Source organism: Diplotaxodon limnothrissa, linkage group LG23 (assembly GCF_057381915.1).
Source record: "Diplotaxodon limnothrissa isolate DT_005_m linkage group LG23, D_limnothrissa_male_GT1.1, whole genome shotgun sequence".
Classification (NCBI taxonomy): Eukaryota; Metazoa; Chordata; class Actinopteri; order Cichliformes; family Cichlidae; genus Diplotaxodon; species Diplotaxodon limnothrissa.
Genome location: NC_140617.1, coordinates 26,450,937 through 26,472,576, shown reverse-complemented (window position 1 = coordinate 26,472,576; position 21,640 = coordinate 26,450,937). Strand labels below are relative to the sequence as shown.

The 21,640-nt window shown below is 40.8% G+C and overlaps 1 protein-coding gene across 1 annotated transcript; it reads left to right on the top strand.

The window, feature by feature from the left end:
* The first annotated feature begins 69 nt into the window (after positions 1-69).
* LOC146608212 (major facilitator superfamily domain-containing protein 6-like) lies at positions 70-19,519 on the top strand. Its single transcript, XM_085348055.1, has 7 exons — positions 70-291; positions 2,308-3,811; positions 9,293-9,390; positions 11,528-11,689; positions 11,854-11,952; positions 12,719-13,005; positions 19,295-19,519. Exons 2-7 carry the CDS (start codon positions 2,310-2,312, stop codon positions 19,517-19,519), a joined length of 2,373 nt encoding a protein of 790 aa, XP_085204181.1. The 5' UTR covers positions 70-291; positions 2,308-2,309.
* Positions 19,520-21,640: the final 2,121 nt, after the last annotated feature.

The following is a 21,640-nucleotide window of genomic DNA, read 5'->3' as shown; positions in this document are numbered from 1 at the left end:
GTCGTAGAGGTCCCAATGGCGGGCTTGACCGCGGCGTCTTTGTTTTCTGGACAGGTGGAAGCTCCGGTTTGACGAGCTGCCGTTGTTCTCAATACAAAGACAGGCGGAGACGAGAAAGACCTGAAATTCCCCCCGAATTAAAACATGAATTTATGTCGGAGACTATAAATATTTTACAGAAAATAAAAGCGGTAGTTTGAACGTTTTTTGTGAAAAATGTCCGCAGGAGAAGAGAGAAAATTGAAGAGAAACTGCGCAGTCATAGTTTAATGGGAGCGGTGACCTGAGCAGGTAAGAACATTAGTTTGCGTTGTCGTTAAATTTGTCCTTTATTTTAAATTGAGTCTCGTGAAATACATGTTTAAAACGTTTAATTTAGGTTACATGGTAGAAGTCCTGACATTCGGAGACACTTCCTTTGTGTTTAACCGGGTTTAAATGAGCGCCAGCACTTCCTTAGCACTTCCTTAAATTACCCCTCAAACGTTCCGACTTTGGTTTGTTTTATACAATTTAGATAACCCGTAGTTTTGTTTAACATGTCTGACACTTCCGCGGAGACCATCACTGATAGATGGACGGCTTACAAACTGAGGTCTGAGGACCTCCAGAGGTCGTATGTTTGCTGAAATATCTGTATTGGTGACTGCTGCTCAGCTTTCAGTTTTATTGTTGTCACGATACACAAGTGGATCTCAAAGTAAGGCTTAGGGACCGTCAGGGAGTCTAACCTGGCCGTCTTTGTATAAAAACAAAATATCAGCACCTTCAAAGTACATCCACAAACACTGACGTTACACAGGTCGGATTATAGTACCAGGAACTCGTCCATTTAGACTGATTTAATTTGGACATGGGAGAGTGTACAGATTGTTTTAATATATGTGAATACTGTGACACAGAAATATGATGATTTCTTTGCTTTTTACCAATTTGAACGATACTCTACACATTTAGCCCCTTCTAGTATGGATTATATTACCTAGCACCCGTCAGGGCCATTTAAAACACAGAATGAGACTATTTGAACCTTTTATTCTACCTCTGAATGCTTGGATTCACAGTTTTTCTAGCATGTAGACCTCATGACACCATGTCTAGACCATGTACCACTACCTTGGTACTGTTCTAATCTGGATTATCATTCATTACCAAACCGTTTCAATAAATGTTTTGAAAAACAGTTTGACATGTCTGCAACACAAAACATATGATTAAAGAGAGTTTTTTTCTTTTGGCTAGTGGACCACATTAGACTCGATCTAGACCATCACCTGCTGCATTTAGACTCTTTTAATCTATAGATTATGTAATCAAGAAAACATCCAGGAGAGTTTCAAATTCAGATTCTGTGAGACTTTTGTCCCATCTGGAACCAGATTACTTGATAGCTTTTAACCATTTGGTTGTATTTGACACCAGGTGTAGATCAAAAATAACTACATGTTAGAGAACAAAGAGCATAGAAGTAGTGCGAAGGACTTGGTCTGAGTATAGAGTCCATTTGTTAGTGGTCTGAATGATGAGGGCTACTCAGACCATGGCTGGTGAGGTGAGTGTGCAGGGATGGGGTGCGGTGTTAGCTGACAGTCCGAACGTCTTAGGGGAAGAAGCTGTTTGTGAGTCTGGAGGTGTGGGACCTGATTGACTACCAAAGGGCAACCGGTCAAACAGGTGGTGGGTGGGGTGCAGGGGTTACCTCTGATGGTCCTGGCTTTCCCGAGACAGGAGGACCTGGTGATGGTGTACAGGGGTGGCAGAGGGCAGCCATAATCTGGATTATATTACCCAACATAGGTTCAGGTTAGGAGCTCTGTTTAAACCGTAATCCTTAAATTAATATTCCATAATGCTACTCTGAATAGATGGGTTTTTTTTTTAAAGCAGCTTGTCTACAGTATTCAGAACTGCCTAAATGTTCCTCCAGAGGCAGATCTATTTATACCGGTTGTCTGATTTTGGCCACAGTCAGACAAGTATTGTTTTTGGAAAGTCTCCAGAGAACTCAGCCCTTTCACAGAAATACAAAGACATGTCGTGATCAAGGTTTGCTCTTTTTATTGTTTTCTCTCGTAGTCAAACAAGTTATCCACAAATGTTCTTTTTCTGTTTTAAAAATTATTTAATATTAAAACATTTCTCTTAATCTTTCAGGTTATTTCTGGGTGTTATTAGCAGATTTCTGGTATAACTTATATTTTAGCAGAAAACTACTAATGATGTCTCACAGTGAAGTAGTTACAAGATGAATTTAGCCTCATTTGGTTACTCTGGCGTTGCTCTAACCCTCATTTCCTTATCTTCCAGATATGCCAGCCGACGACAAGGTTGCCATCCTGACAGATGATGAGGAGGAGCAGAAGAGGAAGTATGTCCTCGCTGAGCCATTCAACACCCTCTCCATGGCCCAGCAAGAGGATGTCACAGCGCCACCAGGACCCGGCTCTGACATGGCACGTGATCAGGTGGCAGCAGTGGCGGCCTCACAGCCAAATTCCATGGACTGCTGCGAGAGGACGTGCCTCCGCATCAACAGCCACCTCCTCATCTCCAAAGTCTTCTATTTCTTTTTCTATGCCGCCTACGGCTCGCTGCACCCCCTGCTGGCCGTGTATTACAAGCAGCTCGGCATGTCAGCCAGCCGCAGCGGGCTACTCGTCGGCATCCGCTACTTCATTGAATTTTGCAGCGCCCCCTTCTGGGGTGTAGTGGCGGACCGTTTCAAGAAAGGAAAAGTTGTGCTGCTGTTTTCCGTTCTGTGCTGGTTAATGTTCAACTGCGGCATCGGGTTTGTCAAACCTGCGGAAATGATATGTGAGGAAAAGGGAGCTTCTCTCTCCACGCCGCTTCCACCCGTGGTAACGGTCCAGCCTCAGGATAATGTAACACAACCAAGCAACTCCACCAACCACACCAGAAGTCGGCGAAACGTACTGGAGCTGCATGTGGAGCATTCCCACGTGCTCCACAGGCTAGAACGTAGTGTGGATGCCAACATAACCACAACATACTCTCCATTTAATTTACTAAACACCACCCAGCTCGTACCAAACACCACTCTGCAGACCACCACCAGTTCTGCTCCAGCACCTGAGAAAAAGTACCAGATCATCTACAACAGGGACCAGGTGGAGTCCATCTTCCTGCTCATCCTGCTTGTCATCATCGTGGGCGAGTTCTTCAGTGCTCCCGCCGTCACCATCGTGGACACGGTGACCCTGCAGTATCTCGGTAAAGCCCGCGACCGCTACGGCCTGCAGAGGATGTGGGGCTCTCTGGGTTGGGGTCTGGCAATGCTGCTGGTGGGCATCTGGATTGACCACACTCATATCACCGTGGCGATCGAAGGCACTGGTTGCGCTGTGCCCGATTTTCGCCTTCACAACTACCAGCTCGCCTTCATTGTCTTTGGTGTTCTGATGGGTGTGGCGTTGATTGTGGCCACTCAGTTTTACTTTGAGAAAGGCGGTGAATACCAGCAGGAAGTTCCAGAGGTGGTGGAGGACTCGGCGAACACTGACAGGGAGTCAGTCACTTCAGAGCAGACCCCCAGCAACCCCAACACCACCCAGGAGTTCCACTACAGTGACCTCCTCAAGCTGTTGTGCAGCGTGCGCTACAGCTCCGTCCTCTTTGTCGCCTGGTTCATGGGCTTTGGCTACGGCTTCGTCTTCAGCTTCCTGTACTGGCACTTGGAGGACCTGGGCGGGACCACCACGCTCTTTGGGGTCTGCTCCGTCCTCAGCCACATCTCAGAGCTCGCTGCGTATTTCACCAGCCACAAGTTCATCGAGCTCGTGGGACACATCAGGTAAGAACAAACACTACAAAGCACCAAAGCTGCTCCTACATATACAGAGATTTTCTCATCACACATCAGTTAGTAGCTGGTAGTTGGTCGCTAAAGAGCATCCCAGGTTCCACTTGCCTGGCTAACCGTAATACCACTCTCTCACTGCCAGTGTATCCTTCACTTTCATTGGTTGTTCTTTAGTCGCTTGCTTAAAAATTTTAAAAGGTTTCGCACACTTTGCGTCGTCAGTGGTTGTGTGGCTTGTTGTCATTGACATTTTCTGTTGTATGTTGCTGCTAGCTGCTTCCTGTGTTGATATTCCTTAACCTCCTAAGACCCAAACTCATTCATTGCATGCTTTAATTTTTCTTTGCTATTTGGACTGATTGGGACCTGATGAATGTAAAAACAAAGAATTAGCAGATTTTTTTTTTTTTTTTTTTTTTTTTTAACCTAAAATAAATGAGATCCACATATGAAGACATTCGTTATAATTTTGATAGAACAGTGGCAGTATAATGTCCTCGTAAGTGGATATCAGGCCCTTGTAGGGCGACCGTGGCTCAGGGGGTTGGGAATCGCATCTGTAACCGGAAGGTCGAGGGTTCGATCCCTGGGCTCTCTGTCCTAGTCGTTGTGTCCTTGGGCAAGACACTTTACCCTACCGCCTACTGGTGTTGGCCAGAGGGGCCGATGGCGCGATATGGCAGCCTCGCTTCTGTCAGTCTGCCCCAGGGCAGCTGTGGCTACAAGTGTAGCTGCCTCCACCAGTGTATGAATGTGAGAGTGAATGAATAGTGGTATTGTAAAGCGCTTTGGGTGCCTTGAAAAGCGCTATATAAATCCAATCCATTATTATTATTATTATTATTATTATTATTATTATAGAACACAACACAAAGCGCAAACACACTGACCTACACCACCAAACCATCGCACACACCAACCTGTAAATGCTCTTTTGCACAATATTATTACTAGATATATTATATATTATTATTTTTTTTGCACTAACTTGTCTTGTAGCACCTTGGTTCCTGGAGGAACGTTGTTTCGCCTCACTGTGTATTTTTAAACTGTATATGGTTGAAGTGACAATAAAGTTGAACTTGGAACTTGGACTTTGGAGCAAAATTTCGTATTTTGGTCTACACAACCCAAAATGTGATGTCCACATATGTGGCCGCCAGGTCTGAGGAGGTTAAGGCTGCTTGGAGATCACGTTTACTTTGAACTTTTTTCTGACTTTTTTTGTCCCAAATATTTTTGTTTTTGATAATCATGGGAACCAAGACAGAAACATCTGGTAATTAACTAATGAAGTAATGAATTATTTACTAATTATTTATTATCATGCTGTTAGGTTTCACATAGGTGATGTTCCCCCTTAGATACACAGTACTATCTCTCCTTCTGGGCTATTTAAAGAGCCAGTTCATCTGTATTACCATTGCTGGAGCATGAGTTCCTTTTTCCTCGTGTTCAGCTGCCTCTGATCTAACTCTTCCACCATTAAATCAAAGAAATCTGTAAGCTGTTTAAAAAAAAATCCATCTTCTCAAATAAATGACCAAAAACAACTTCCATGCTTTCTTTAAAGACTTTTTAAAAGCAAAAACTCTTGATCAACCGTTTAAACTGTGCATTCATAGCATTAATGGTGGGTCCAAACAGTTCAGTCATCGCCTCGCTGTGTTTGGTGTCAGAGCTGTGACAAGTGAGCGCTCCTCTTTGGGACAATGCGGCCATTGGATTCAGGGTCGGACCCTTCGGGTAGCTTCGACATCTGAGAACAAGGGGTTAGATTTCACAGATCCATCTATGCTGTTGACTTTCAAAGAGCTCTCAAGTCTACGCGAGGTGAAGATGGAGCAAATTTAGCTGAAGTACTTAATAAATACACCTGCTGGGCATGCTGATATTTCTGTTCCTCGCGTTAATCAAAAGCCTTGTACGAAGCCACTGATAGTTGGGAGCATGCAGCAATTACTCAGACAAAATGAGGCAGTCGTAGAAGCTAGACAAGGTCTATAATGTAACTGAATAATGAATGATGAGCACCGTTTCTCTGGTGTCAGACGTGGAGTACTTTCTGTTTTACTTTTAGAGGCCTCAAAAGAGAAGAATTTACTCAGCTGTTCACTGGCAAAAAGTGAAAATAGTGGGACTCTAACTGACATGACTGTGACTGTGGTTACCAGACCTCCAGTTAGCAACGAAATTTTTATTCATAATGTTTCAGAGTATTTCTATTCCCCTCAAGGCTGCTGATTATCTTAAACTACACACATTTCACTTTTCCTTTATTTAGAATAACATAAATACAGCATATAATATAAGTTAGTACATGAGCAAAACACAGGGCATGAAAGTAGTAATGTCTTTGTTACTCCACTGGGAGTTAGAAGATTAAAACTGGGGAATATTTAGACTGATTTAACTTTAAAGTAGAAGCAAAAATATAAATAAACTGAACAGGAATGCTCACTATGAAGAGGTGCTTATGCAAGACATCAGTGGGGATTTTCACATGGACACAGATCAGAAGCTATTTGATTTCAGTGCCTCGGACAGACAAATCGGGCACATCATCGCCATAAATGTCAACAAACAGGGAAAAAAGCAACAATAGGATGAAAAACCATCCAGCTGCTCGCTATCTCAGATTTTAAATGTTGTAACATGTTGTAGAGCAATAGTTTTCAAATTTTTACATCAACATGAGACGAGGAGTAGGAAGCTGATAGAGAGGGAGAGCTTCAGCTGTTTGAGGGTCGGTTTGTCATTTTTCTGATCCAACTCATTCCTCAGATCAGCATCTTCCTCCTTCATACAGTCCTATGACAGATGTCCACGCTTGTAAGCACTTTCCAGAATTGGCGCCTTGGGAACTTCTCCTGGCCACCATACGGCTGCGTTGACGTGACAGACCTTAACTTTCTCTGTGATCACACTGGGGACTTTTAGTTCACTTTCAGAGCTGATGGTAGATTTTTAAGTGACTAGAAGCATTAGCAGAAATGTTTTTGGAAGTCATCTTTGCTTCTTGAAGCTGTGAAGCCTAATACCATTTTCCATGTTTCATTTTAGCCAATCAAAAGCAGCTTGCTGTGTCATTATTTCATTATGTGTAAAATCCAGACACACTGGTTAAATATATTAACAGTAGCTCCTTTCTGTTCATATGCATTGAAACCTTTAGAAATTTTAAAGCAATGAGAACATTTCACCTGTTTTTGAAAGCACCTTTTCACAGAAGACAGTTACAGCCTTTACAGGCCCACAGGCTGTCTGGCTCCTCTTAATCTGCATTAGTGACTCTGTGTGTGTATATTCAGTCTCATGCAAACACGCCCTTCATCTTCCTGTGTTTTCAGGATGTGACTCTGTCTAGTAAGCACACTTCCTGCTTCACTGCAACGTCTGAGCAGCAGCTTCCTCTCTGGTGGTCACTTGCTTTCATTTTAACCGATGAGAGCACGTCAGTAAGTGACCTCGGGCTGAAGGTTTAATGTGTTGACCCTTTTAAACCGACCTGTTAGCACAGAGAGACCATCTGCTACTGCTCAGATGGGCTCAGTTTAGCACTTAATGGAGTCCATCTTAGAGGACGGACTGAACTCGCAATGTCCAGAATCTAAAGATGTACTTTCTTGTGAGGATTATCGCAGTTTCCCACCACACCAAATCAGATATATTAGCTTTATGTATTTAATGTTGTTATTTTTAAAGTTTCTGTTCTGTGCTTTGTTGTAACACTTGAAATATTTTGGAGGTTTAGATCATTATCAGACAACAAGGCAGCCTGAAACATCATCACAACTTAATTCATACTTCTTCATTTGAATACTCTTTAGAATATGAGAGGGAGAGGGAGAGAGAGAGAGAAGGAAATGCCGATATTGGGCGCAAAGAGGGTGCTGCAACAAAAACCTCTTTGTAATTGCTTTACTGTGGTTGCCTGTGGTTTGCATGGAAGATGCCGACTTGTCTGCAAAAACTTGCCAACTACTCTCTAAGCGGTCGTGAAGCTGTGAAAAGTATGAAGCGACCCATACAAGGAGTTGTGCCCCTTTGAAATGTTTTTGAAATGCAGACTATTTGGTGTCATCCACGTAACCAAAGCAATCGAAACAAGATTTTTGGTGCAGCGCGCTCTTTATAACTATCCATCCATTCGCGTCCGCTTATCCTTTTCAGGGTTGCGGGGGGCGCTGGAGCCTATCCCAGCTGTCATAGGGCGAGAGGCGGGATACACCCTGGACAGGTCGCCAGTCTGTCGCAGGGCCAACACACAGGGACAGACAACCATTCACACTCACATTCACTCGCACATTCACACCTATGGGCAATTTGGATTAACCAATTAACCTATCCCCACAAGCTGCATGTCTTTGGACGGTGGGAGGAAGCCGGAGTACCCGGAGAGAACCCACGCAGACACGGGGGAGAACATGCAAACTTTATAACTAGTTTCATAATAAAGGCGGCCAACCAGTTTGGGGATACACATTTTTCCCCATCAGCCAGAGGTTGCCAGGAATGACGGTCCAATCTCTAGGCCTGTGTGGCTGAGGCCTAACAGCTCTCATTCGTTGTTATTATCTTTGGGAAATGCTGACAACACGACCTTTCCCTGTAACGTTGTTTTCAGCGAGAGAGCTTGTCGAGCTCAGTGTTCACACACCCAGAGAACAGAGTGTGTCTGTGTGTTCAGTAACGCTTCAGCTGATGAGCAAACATTAAAATAATCCCGGTGATGAGCGCGATGAACTCGGTGCGTGTTGTGCTGTATTGTTCTCGAAATAGCAGCACAAAGCCTCCTTGATGGGTACGAACAGCACCACAGAAGAAGAACAGAAAGATTAATGAGGCGAACAGTTAAATACAGGCTCGTATAACGAAAATACTTTTTCCTGTTTTTGTAGCAACAAAAAACCACCAGGATAATTCAGTCAGCTGACTTTAAAGACTTTTTACCAGCTTGAGTGTTTGTCAGTTTTTCAGCATTTATGCTCTGTACCATTGGGTCATAACTTCAATATTTATTGCAATAAAGAAACAGTTAAATAGGACAAATTATTTTTGTCTGATACCCAAACTGCAGCAGGTTTGGGTTTAAGAAGAAAGGCAAGCAGATCCAGACGAACTGTTGCTCGTTTTTAGTTACAGGATGAATTTGTTGTCTTTGCTGACGTGGAAAAAAAAGAACAAAGCTTAAACAAAGATTCAAATGATGAACGATTATACTGACTGAAGGTGTGGCCTTATCACAACCAGTTCATCCTAATGGTCATACTTGCAGTAAAACTAAGAATCGGGATGCTTACAGGATAGAAACAGTTGAAGACATTTCTTCAGTCCTTGGAAAGATGTTATTAGGATTTAAAAATGCATATCAGTCTTACCAAACATCACTAAAGCAAAGAAACAACAGCTCAGGATTGAGTTGGTAATTCATTGCAACAAGTCTCATGCTTCTTCTCTTTCCTTCCTTAGAGTGCTGTACATCGGGCTGGCCTGCAACACAGCTCGCTACCTGTACATCTCCTACCTGGAGAACGCCTGGATCGTCCTGCCCATGGAGATCCTTCAAGGTAACCCTTTCTCTGTCTGTGTCTGCAGGGAGTATTAGGACTTCAGGACCCAGAGGACAGGGCAGGCCAGGAAATGGCTTTGTTTGTCCAGCATGGCGCCTTATCAGACAGCGTTTCTCTTCCTACAGTATCGCTGGTTAGCAGAAGGCTGTCAGGGCTGCAGCAGATGACAGAAAGCTGTAAAGTACGAGAAAAAACTGAAGGGAAGGGAAACGGCCCGGATTCTCAACTGCACGATCTGTATTACTCTGTGTTATTTCCTTTATTGTAGCAGCATTGCAACATACAGAGAGGATATTAACAGAGGTGTTGTCAGAAAGCATGTGCAGGGCGCTGCCGGACTTGAAAATAACAGAGAAAAAGTCGTCTTTCTCGGAGTCACAAATCAGTCGAATGCAAACTTGCAAACCATGTGTCACTTTTTTCAGCCCGGATAATGAACGCTGGCTTTTCTGTGCAAGCAGCAGCTTTCTCAAAACAGGGCTGATCAGTTTTAAAAAGGAAAAGACTGATTATATTATGTCATAGGTCCTGTTTATGAGCGGTTTGTTTCCTGTTCGGGAGCTGCTGCGGTTTACAGAACACTTAGCAGTAATCTGTCTTCAGTCTTCACTCAGTCAGTTCAGTTTCAGATTCACAGTTAGTGGAAACTAAAGCCACAGTTAGCAGCAACACGGATTTATGCATACATTTAAAACATTTTTTTTACTAGATATACATTTTGTATTTTTATTTAAGTTTTTTTCCATTTTTTATTTGTATTTTTGTAAATATAATTATTTAAATTGTATTTTTTATTTTGTGTTTTTGTTTTTTAATTTTCTGTTTTTAATAGTTTTAATATTGAATAGAATATATATAATATTTTTATTATATATTAATTTGATATTTTTTTTATATTTATATTCCCATCACACCATATGAATTGGCATCCCAGATTATTAACACTGTATTTCTAATTTATCTTTGACTTTATTTAAGCAATGCAAAGTAAGGTGAGAAATGCAGTGTATACAATAAAACTACAGTGAAGACTTGAGCAGTGAACAGCTGCTCTCTGTGGCTCACTGGTTTGCATGAGACATCCGCCCTGAGAAAACACCTCTGCCTCGCAGAATAAACACGTGAAAGCTGCATCGGGGCTTCAGTTCTGAGTGCTCCACCTGTTGGTCCAGCGTTACGCTGAGTATGACACAATTTCAAAAAGTCTAAAAGTATATTTAGCATTTGCAACACATGTGGTGTAAAAACAGGGAGGGCTGAGGCAGCCTGCTTTTTACCTCGATGCGATTAGCTGGTCTGCAGAGAGGAAGCTGAGGTGAAGAAATAAAACTGTCACTGCAGGTTAATTAAACATATATGTCAGCATTTATTTATTCTCCAGAGTCCACAAATGGTTGACACTTGGCAGTGGAGAAGTAAGGACAAATAATTTAACTTGTGATATTTGATCTTGCAATGCATGAAAAGCCAAATTTTCATAGACTTTTTTTAATTCCACAGTAGAGCAATTCACTTACTCAAGTGCCAGGAAGAAAAAGGTGAATTAGAAATAGATTTAGATAATAGATAACAATAGAAAAATAAATAAGAAAGAATGCAGCAGTCAATATCTGCAGGTTATTGACTCTTGATTGGAGTTTGGAGGCAGCACAGAGAGCCAATCTTTGTCTAAGAGGAGGCTTTAATGTGTGGACATTAATGCTGCGAGGTACACAAATGCATTATAGAGGCAACACTCTGCATGTTTAATATCATACACTCATGCAGGTCTGCTAATATGAATGCTGCTATTAGGGGTGTTAATAGCTTTAATATAGTTTAAATTCTGCATCTGTGCTTTTCAAATGTGCCCTATAGTCCACTAATGAAAGTTATCCAAGCTTCATGACATTGGTGTGATGAAATGTTTAAGCAAACTTATTTTCGACTGAAAGTGTTTTTAAGTTGAAAATCTGGCCAATTGTTAAAAAACATAATAATTTCAGAGGCTCTGCCTGTATTTGTTCAACACATGCTGCTGATGTAATGACTCTAAAGCTGAGATGTTGGAGTTAATTGATTACATCAGGATGCTTGAGTTTATTTAGATCCAGATTCAGCTGTGACCCTTTGTATGTCCCTGTTTGTCCTCCAGGTGTGACCCATGCCTCAGTTTGGGCAGCTTGTATCTCCTTCCTGAGCGCCGCGGTCCCGCCGGCTCTCAGGACGTCGGCACAGGGAATTCTGCAGGGCCTGCACCTCGGGCTGGGTCGCGGCTGCGGAGCCATGGTCGGAGGAGTATTCGTCAATTATTTTGGTATGAAACGAGCACGTGAGGCGGAAATTGCCTTGCAGCACACTGGCTAATGTTTAAATGCAGTACCGGTGTAGTGTAAGTTGTTTATTTGAGCTGCTTTAGGGTAGGAAACACAGGAAATATATGAGTTCGCCTTGCTAATGGTTTCTCTGTTTGCTCTGCAGGTGCTGCAGATACGTTCAGAGGAATCGGCATGGCCTCCCTCGTCATCCTCCTCATCTTCTCCTTCATCCAGTGTCTGACCGGAGACACTGAAGGCAAAGGTGGGAAAAATGCATACAAATAAACAAGATCGCAGATATGCACATTAGGCTTGTTTTGTATGTCACTAAGTAGATTGCAGGTTTATAGTGTCTGCAATATTTAGAAAACTAAAGCATTAACTAATCTTGTCTAATAAGAAGTGTAAGAACACAGCATAATAATCACCTTCTAAAAGGAAATTGATGAAAAGTAGCTCCATAGTGTTGAGGTGTACAGATTTGCCTAACAAGTGAAAGATTCCTGGTTTGATCCCAGGAGGAAACACTAATGCCTTGACCTTAGCCCCTTGTGGATAAAGGAGCAGCTTAAAAATTAAAGCTGAAACTATGTGATCCGCAGTAAACAAAAGCTGTGCTTCCTGTTGATATTTTGAGCCGGATGTTGAATCACGGCTGGTCATGTTTCCACTGCTTTTGCTGGGTTTGTCCCTTGGGGTTGGGTCTAAGTGTGTCAGGATGTTCATGAGTGACGTGGATTGGTGCAGTTTTACAGATAATGTGGTAATGAGAGGGCTTTGATCGAGAGGAAAGTTCCTGATTTACCAGTAGGTCTACATTCTAACCCTCACCGGTGGTCATGAGCTCTGGAGAGTGACCAAGAGAGGTGGAGGAATGGAGGAGTATGTCTGGAATACCCTGCTCTAGATTAGCAGAACAAACTGTTTTAACTGATGCTTTTGCTGTGACATGATACACATTCAGATCCTTAAAATCTATATTTTTGTGCCCGTCGTTTTGTGTTTCTTCCCTCTGCACCTTCTTCCAGAGGACAAAATGCTAGCAGAGAACATCCCTGTGCCCTCCAGTCCAGTCCCGATCGCCACCATCGACCTGGTGCAGAGTCACGCACCCGACGGCAGCCCGGCCCCAGTGCGACAGGCTCCCTTGTTGCCAGTAAGGAAGACTAAACATCAGGAGGATCAGGAGGACCCGAACAGGCCGGCTTGGATGCTTTCCGGTGCCCCCTGGGTCACCATTGCCTTCGCCTTTGTCCAGATCAAAGAGATGATCAGCCTGGCAAAGAACAGCACTCGAGACCCTCACCCACTGCAGGTGAACAGACAGTAGCCAAGCAGAGTTTTAGTCATGAGCACATGAAAAGAAAAGCAAAAATCTGATTTAGGAGATAAAAATGTGAGAACTGGTCATTTCGGAAGACTTACAGTAATGTTATGTTTGGTTCAAGTTGTGGGAATATTAAACTGGGACTCTCCTGAATAGTTTTCTGTCTTCTGCAGTCAATTTAATACAGTTTTATTTGTAGAGCGCCATATCGCAGTATCGGGGGCCTCAAGGTACTTTATACTGACAGAATCTAAAAGCCGCAGCACGTCTGTCACTCTCTGAAGCCTCAGTATAGAGGCTTCAGAGAGTGTATAGACTTTTAGCTCAGTCTTTTTAGGAAAGACGAAGCAAAAAGGGTCGGAAAAGTGGCTAAATGTAGCGACAGCTCTGTCAGCAGTGAGGTGAGCTGAAGCGTTTAGATTTCCACATTAAAGAAAAACTAAAATCAGTGATTGCATAGTTGAGAATTTGACATCCATATAACAAATATGTGTTTCCCAGAGAATTGGATCATTTTTGTTGCGATGGTGAGGCAGGATCTGCGTGTAGATGTTAAACACTTTGTTAAATTAGTTAGTAAATGATACCGTTTTTAATTAGTGATAATAAATAGTGGAGCACCAATCAGCTGCTGCTGTAGTCTTCATTTCATGGACGTACTCCATCTCCAGTGCAGCTGGTGATGCTAGTCCTTGTTCTGTCAAGCTGGAGGTCAGCCCCACACATCCCAGAAGGTGGAGTTTCAGTTAGAATAAGCAGGGAATAAAACCTGAGACAACTCTATGCCACAGCAGCAACCTGACCTGGTTGACCCGGACTTTCAAAGTAAGAGTGAAGTCATTGTGCGCTGAATCAAACATGATAAATGTATTAGTGTGTACACGAGGGGTGATCAGAAAGTTCTGAGAGCAGATACCTGAATATCAAAAGCCTCACCTGATTTTATCTTCAGCTGATCTCTAATCAGATCAGACTTGAGTTCTCAGACTGTTTTCAGTGTAGCTGCTTTTTACAGAAGGGCCTGTTACGTCCGTGTGTACTTGTGGCTCTGTAATGTGAGCTGGATGTCCTCCACTGCATCAGAACACTGATCCTTCAACTTTGTGCATTTCCCAAAACTGGAACTAAAGTCACAGGGAGGCAAACCTGGTACACGGGGCAGGAGGTGAGCGAGACCTGTGTTCAGTGCAGTGGCAGTCGGCATTGGGAGTGACCTGCGTGGTTGTCCTACGCAGAGCTTTACAGACAATCATCTGTGTTGTAGCTATGCATTATCACCAGCAGCTTTCTCAAAATATGTTGAACAACCAGTAATCTGGGCTACTTAAGCTGCTGTTACTGCTGTTCTTTAGCTTAGAGCCATTCCCAAGTTTATTTTGGGCTGATGGTTTGTTCCATATTACGTTCCTTCCAACTAATGGTGGGATATACAAGCAGTTCAAGATCAAAAATAAGTCGACTCTTGATTGGAGTTTGGAGGCAGCACAGAGAAGCCAGTCTTTGTCTAAGAGGAGGCTTTAATGTGTGAACATTAATGCTGCGAGGTACACAAATGCATTATAGAGGCAACACTCTGCATGTTTAATATCGTACACTCATGCAGGTCTGCTAATATGAATGCTGCTATTAGGGGTGTTAATAGCTTTAATATAGTTTAAATTCTGCATCTGTGCTTTTCAAATGTGCCCTATAGTCCACTAATGAAAGTTATCCAAGCTTCATGACATTGACTTTAAATGTTGTGATGAAATGTTTAAGCAAACTTATTTTCGACTGAAAGTGTTTTTAACAGCTAAACACAGGTTAAAAAGTCCAAAAGAAATCTGAGCAGAAAAATTGGGTTTCAATTTTAGGATCGATCTCAAATGGTTTGATCCTCAAGAATGAAACCAAAAGGATTGTCATTATCATCCAAATCAGCCTGTTAAAGTGCATCTGAGCCTACAGCAGGCATATTCAAAGTAGTTTAACTGAAGTAACCTAACAGTTGGACATGGGTGTCTGTATGAAACCAGCAACTGGCTGTCAAATAAAACAAAGAAAGTATAATCCAGCAGTTTTTCAGCAGTGCTTATTATTAATTTTCACATTGACCTGGAGGGTCAAGAAAATACAAAACTAAAACTACACCTTTTAATTATTATTTTTTTAATTGAGCTTAGTTTAATGTAGTTAAGAAAAGACTATCTTAGCTTCAACTTCTTTTATGTCCTGTTCCCTGATTTTCTTCAGACTTCTGCAGCTCGTCTCCTCAGAGTTTATGAATTCTTATAGAATTAACTTGTATAAAAAATTTTAACAGTGCAAATTTCAAAACTATATTTTCTGTATATCGGTTTACATGTTTAAAAACTCACAAGAACCCAAAAGTCTGAAGCCTGTCAGAGCTTCTTGTGCTGATTGTTTTATTTATTCATGTTTTTTTTTTTTTCATGTTTCTTCCCCTCACGGGTGATCTTTGCTCCTGTTCTAGCACATTTTCAAACCTACAGCATCTTATCTGCATGATTTATCATCACCATCTGCTATACCCTGTTGTTTTTGTGAGAACTGAACAAAGTCCTTAACTCAACATAGCCAAACGCCAGCGTTAATGCTTCTAAACTGATGACTTTTAAGCTGAAAACTGCCCGAGACCTGGCATTCATTATTAGATGCAATCCGGGTCAGCCCGAGGCACGAGTTGCTTTTTGTAGTGTGTAAGTGGTCAGACTGTGACTTTCAGGAAGAGATCTAAAAATAGCAGCCAGCCTGTCTGGTTAAAAGAGGATATTCCTGATGAGGAATTTACTGGCGATCCAAACAGGAGTAAAAACAAATCAGACTGATCGACAAGTATAAAAATAAGAAAACGGTTAGAAGTGAGCTCTGTCAGTTATAGACATCAGCACGATTTAAATCAGGGCAGGCTTTTGATTTGTGGACATTTTACACGGTGTGTAATTTTTTTTAATAGCCACATGCCGCTGTAGCTGCTGTATTACGAGGCGTTGTGTAATAGTAACTCACTGTTTCCATCTGTTGTGTCTGAAATGTCTCTTCTTCATGCTTTAACTCATTAATCTGACACTTCCTCCTGACTGGCTGCCCACACACACTGAAGAAAGGTGAGATGGTGTTGTGTGCAAAGGTTGATGGAAAACTACTGTGTGTGTGCGTCTGTGAGGTGGGGGTGTAGTTCAGGATTTTCTGTGTGTGTTTTCTCATGCATGGGGTGATAACAGTGACTCAGGCATACCTGTGTATGTGTGGGCGTGTACATGCATGTACGTCTTTGTGTGTCTGTGAACCGCCCACACCTGACTCTTGACATCATGTGATGCGCTTACATGTATGGGTTTCTCCCCGGTGATGTCACCTCCAACCCCACCCTCTGGGGGTGGGGCCTCAGGTCTGCTTTTGTGGCCGGGAGCTGATCTGAGCTTTACCCCTGACTGATGAGGTATTTAGATAATCTGTGCTCGGTAAAGCAGCTACTTCAGTCTTTTGTTGCTTTGATGGCACTACTGGTGTCTGCAGAATTTCCCAAAACAATATATTCTGTTTTTAAATATAATATATCTTTAAAACACAACTGTTATAGACTTTCTGGCCAAAACGCATTTAATAATTTTCATAGTTAAAAAATACTTATATCATTTTCTTTGCTGAGAAAAGAAGATGATATGCATAAAATAAAATTTGCCTTCTTTTTTTGCTTTGCAGCTCTTTCTTGTGTTATAAAAATCGCATGCTTATTTTCTTAACGTTGGTGCATTTTCACTCACATACTGTTTTAGCAATTTAGACTTTTTATTGTGTGACCATAAAAGTAGGTAAAAATGTGACCTGCCAAAGTATCGCAGATGCAAATGAGCTTTAAGCTAACTCTAGTACAGTAGCTCAAATAACATTTATGTTAGTATTGTACACAGTCCCTTTCAAATAAAAATAATGAAAAAAATAACCTAAATATCACCTGTTTGTTTTGGGACTCAATGTTGGCATCTTGGCCAAACAGTGAAACACTGCGTTCTCAACTAATGCTAACATGCTTTTATTACCATAGACTATATGGGTGCATCACACAACCTGTTAATTGTGCTAAGTGACAGACTAATTGGAATATAACTCACCAAAACCACAGCATAAACTACTTGGATGTGCTGTCGCTAACTTTAGTATCCAGATAGATGAGTTATAAAAACAAATCACCATGCATACAGTTTTTATGAAGAATTATACTATCCAAAAGAGGGGGGGAAACAGAATTAAATGTATCCCATTTCCTTGTTGCGATTACACCACAATAACTGTGTAATGTTTAAGTTAATAATTACAATTGCAGATAAAATGATGTAATGTTTGCTATGGGAAAAATGAGCATATCTTTTTTTTTTTTTCCATAATGTAGCAGCCGTGCAAGCAAATAAATCAGATTTTGTCAGTCTTATTTAATCAATTTGATCTGAAGATTAAATATGACTCGTAGCTGCACTTTGCTCTGAGTTTAGTTTAAACACAGTAAAATAATAAAAAAAATAAAAGCCATGCTGAGCAGTAAATCCCCTATAAGGGGATAAAACACAAGATTTTCATTAAAGCTGCTTTCATCCTACAATTTTCAAATGTAGGATGAAAATTATAACAGCTTTTGTATCACTAAATTCAATTTTAACAGTTAAAATATTTTTACAAACAGATATAAACAAAAAAAAAATCTGTAAAACTGCAAAAAAAAAAACACCCACATCTGCGAAAACAAACACCAATGATGTTAAAAATAATGGAAACATATGGTGGACATATATTTACTTTATAATGAAAAGCTAGCTTTGTTTAATATTTTGATCCTTTTTTTTAATGCAGTTAAATTTCTTCATTTTCGTATCCTCACCGGCTTTTAGGGAGATTTAAAGCTCCTACTTCTAATCATTTTTCCACAATATTTACTATCATATGACAGCATTTCATTAAATTTTCTTAATCTGTCCTTGATAAATTTAAGTTACATTAAACCTGTGTGCAGTATTCAGTGGCTGTGTGATCGCAGCTGCTTCTTATGACGAAGGGCTAGCATTTTTAGTTACAAGTCAATGTCTTTTTTACAAGTTAAATAGTGTGGGAGTGAGAGTCTGTTTGCAATACTGGAGTTATGAAACTGTAAAACACTGCAGTAAGCTCTGGGAGTAAACACAAGCTCACATCTAGGAGCCACTTTTGTCGTTTTTGTACAATAACTTCAGGCTATTTAATGAAGTTACGTATACTATGACTATTTGGTGATTACAGGCCTTCAATATACATACAGATGCACAATTTGTAATACATTCAAGTAAATGAGATTTACTTATTTAAAAAAACATTTATGCCCTTTTTAAAAACTGAAGCCAAATCAATTTTACATCCACAGCCAAAAATCTGATCTCATGGAAAAGCATCATCTGTAGTTAAATGACAACATTCTAATGTGTGTCCAGCAGAGGAACAGGAACCAGAACTGGTATCCTGGAGGTTCGATCTGTTTTCCAATGATTTAACAGAGAAAATATCAAAAAGACCCTTTAAAGTTTCGGGTGAACTTTAAAGGGTCTTTAGCATCTGAAGGGTCTCATTTTTACCTACATTTTGGTACCAGACCCATCTTCTAGTTTTTTTCCTCCTGGGTCAGAATAAATGTCTAATGTAGTCATATTTGAACACACTGAGCATTGCTTATGGCTCTAAAATGTAGAAACAACATCAATAATGACATGTTCTATATAATAGTTTTAACATCACTCGAGAAACTCATCGAGGTTGAAATTTGGTTCAAATCTTTAAAATTCAAGCACAGAGGTGTCGTTGCAGTCGTGCAGCCTCACTAACAGTGTGGGAAATCTTTTTATTCATTAACCACCGACAAACACATTCAGACTGCACCGATGTTGCCGTCCAGCCTGAACCGTGCAGGCTCCTTAGAGCGCCTGGAACAGAGCCAGGACGAGAGAGCTGAGGTCTGAAGATGACCTGGAGGCAGTCAGAGTAGCAGAGGAAGTTCAGGGAAGGTTACCCAATTCTTAAATACTTGTCATAGTTAACATGTTATGTAAACAGCTAGTGTTAGCATTAGCACCCTTGTATCCATGTCTTTGTTGGCTAGTAACAGCTCAGGCAGGTTTTTCCTGCTAGCATTTTGTTGGAAGCAGTTAGACATGATCTAGCAGATGTAACCTAAACTGTTGTTCGGCAATTGTGCCACATGTTCAACTGGCTTCTTGCCAGCCGCCCTCAATGTTTTTGTTTCTCATGTTGCTAGGTGCATAATGAGCGGGCGGTGGCTGAGTACGAGGCGGTGGCAACTTCGCACAGAAACTCGAGCGATGACGGCGCACACCCGCCGAAATCCACCACGGAAACTCCCACGCAAGCAGACACCGCCCACACCTCACACACAGACTCTGACAAAGACCAAACGCACCCTGCGTCAGACGGAGGAGCGCCCAAAGACAATACGGTCTTCACAGAAGAAAACCCACATTGAGTGTTCATTTAAAAACTATTGAATGCACACACAGAGGGCTTTAACCCCAGTGTGTTTCATTACTGCAAAGTGACCTGTCTAAACAAGTTCATCTGTCCTCTAGTTCAGTGTTAAAATCCTATTGTGTGGTGAAGTGATTCCTCTGCAGTTTATAAACACTGTGTCCAGATTATTCTAAAAGCTAGTGTAGTGTGTACATATGATTGTGAAATGGGGGATTATCCTTGAATACTGGAAGCAAGCTGGGAATGGTTTAATTCTAGAGGTGGAGTGGTTTCTAAACTTCATTAATGGATGGTTTTTGCAGCAGGTTTGAAACTGATCTCTGCGCACTGCAACACCTTCCAGTGGACTGTGAAGGAAATTCCTTCATTTGTAAATGTGCCTCTTGATATGTTATTTAACTTAATTTACGTTTAAAATGGGAAGAAAACTGTTGAAGTGTTTTTAAAAGAAGTAATGATACAACGTGCAGCTTTGACTGGACGACAGCACAAATGACTTCATGGGATTTTAACTTGTGGCAGGGATTTTTTGTTTTGTTTTGTTAATTCTACTGTAATACAAGAGTTCTCAATCTGAATGTGCCGTAGATCATTTTCATGGCCACGCTTCGAATGTGTGGAGCTAAATTCACAATAAAAGCCTCTCAGTTGTGTCTGGCTGAGTGCTTTTAATTTGAAGCAGCAGCATAAGTAACTAACCGTGAAAACTACCACATACTGAATGAGAAATACAGCAAACAGAAAAGCTTTACAACAAGTTTAAATTCAACCTGTGATTACTTAGTATACAAATGAAATCAGAAACATTTTTTTTAATGCACATAAAACGGAGGCTATCTTTTCTACTGAGGGCCTGCTTTTCTAAAAATCAGTGTTTATTTTTTTCTTGGGGAAGTTTAACCCATTTAAGTTAATGTATCATTTTAATGTTTCTCTAAAAGTTAACTAATGTCTGTTGTTCTGGAGCTCTTTCTACGATCCCCAAAGATTTCTGTAATTTAAAAAAATGTCACCTTTCTCTTCCCTCCTCATAGAAATGACCTCTCCTTTCTCCTTTTCTTTGTAGAGTCATGATGAGGCACAACAATGTAAATTTAGAGGTAAATAACAAACAGTAAATTATACATTACATGTGCACACTTTCACCAAAGTTTTGTCTTTTTTTTTTTTGTGTTCTTCCCCTACGTTTCCACTGTTGCACAAAAAAAGGAAACCGAAATAAAACAGTTGCATAAAATAATGAATCAAATTGCAAATACTGCAAATATATTGGTGAAAAAGTGCATAAAAATCAGGCAAATCTAGTTGCAGTAAAAATAAAAAGTTTATTAAAGAGAATAAATAAATTAGATTTTTACTGATTTTCTAATACTTTGGTGATAAAAATTTGAAATAATAATAATACGCACAGCCTGTGACGGCACACCTTCACAGTGCGTGAGTAAAAATTAATTTGTGAAATTTCTTGAAGATATAGATGATTTCTCCTGTGAGAACTTCTCTGATTCTGACATGCAAATAATAAACTGGTGCTTATTAAAATTGGGTTTAATTCATTCAAGCATAAAATGAGTGTAGACAGTCTGTAACCATAACTGTACAATGAGAATGATTCAGGTTAATGCAAAGGCAACCACATGAAATATAATTACAGTTCAGGTAGTTAATGGCACCGTATTATTCGCAAGATTATCATGTGTGGTGTTAACACAATCTCCATATTTCATGTCTCAAATGTCGCGGGAATAAAGCGAATAACCGAGACATAAAAGAAAACCAGAACGAGCTCCGTCACGTTCAGGGGGATGGTAAATTAGTTTGCCCCTCATATGACAGTTGACACTGATATAGCTATAATGTGGTTAGAAGAACTATCTGAAAAACTGTTTATTACAAAAACAAGTACTGTTGGTTGTTAATGTATTTTTTACATAAGCTTACAATAATTTGGTTACATCTGTGGTCTGTCTGTTGGGAATCGCTGTAATACTTAAAACTGTATTTTTCAAATTCCTTAAATACATTTAATTTATTTTTTTCAGTGCCGTTTCAGGTTGTGGGTACCTTAAAAATGGACAGCTGGAAATGGGAAGAATATTTTCATTCTTGGACTCTA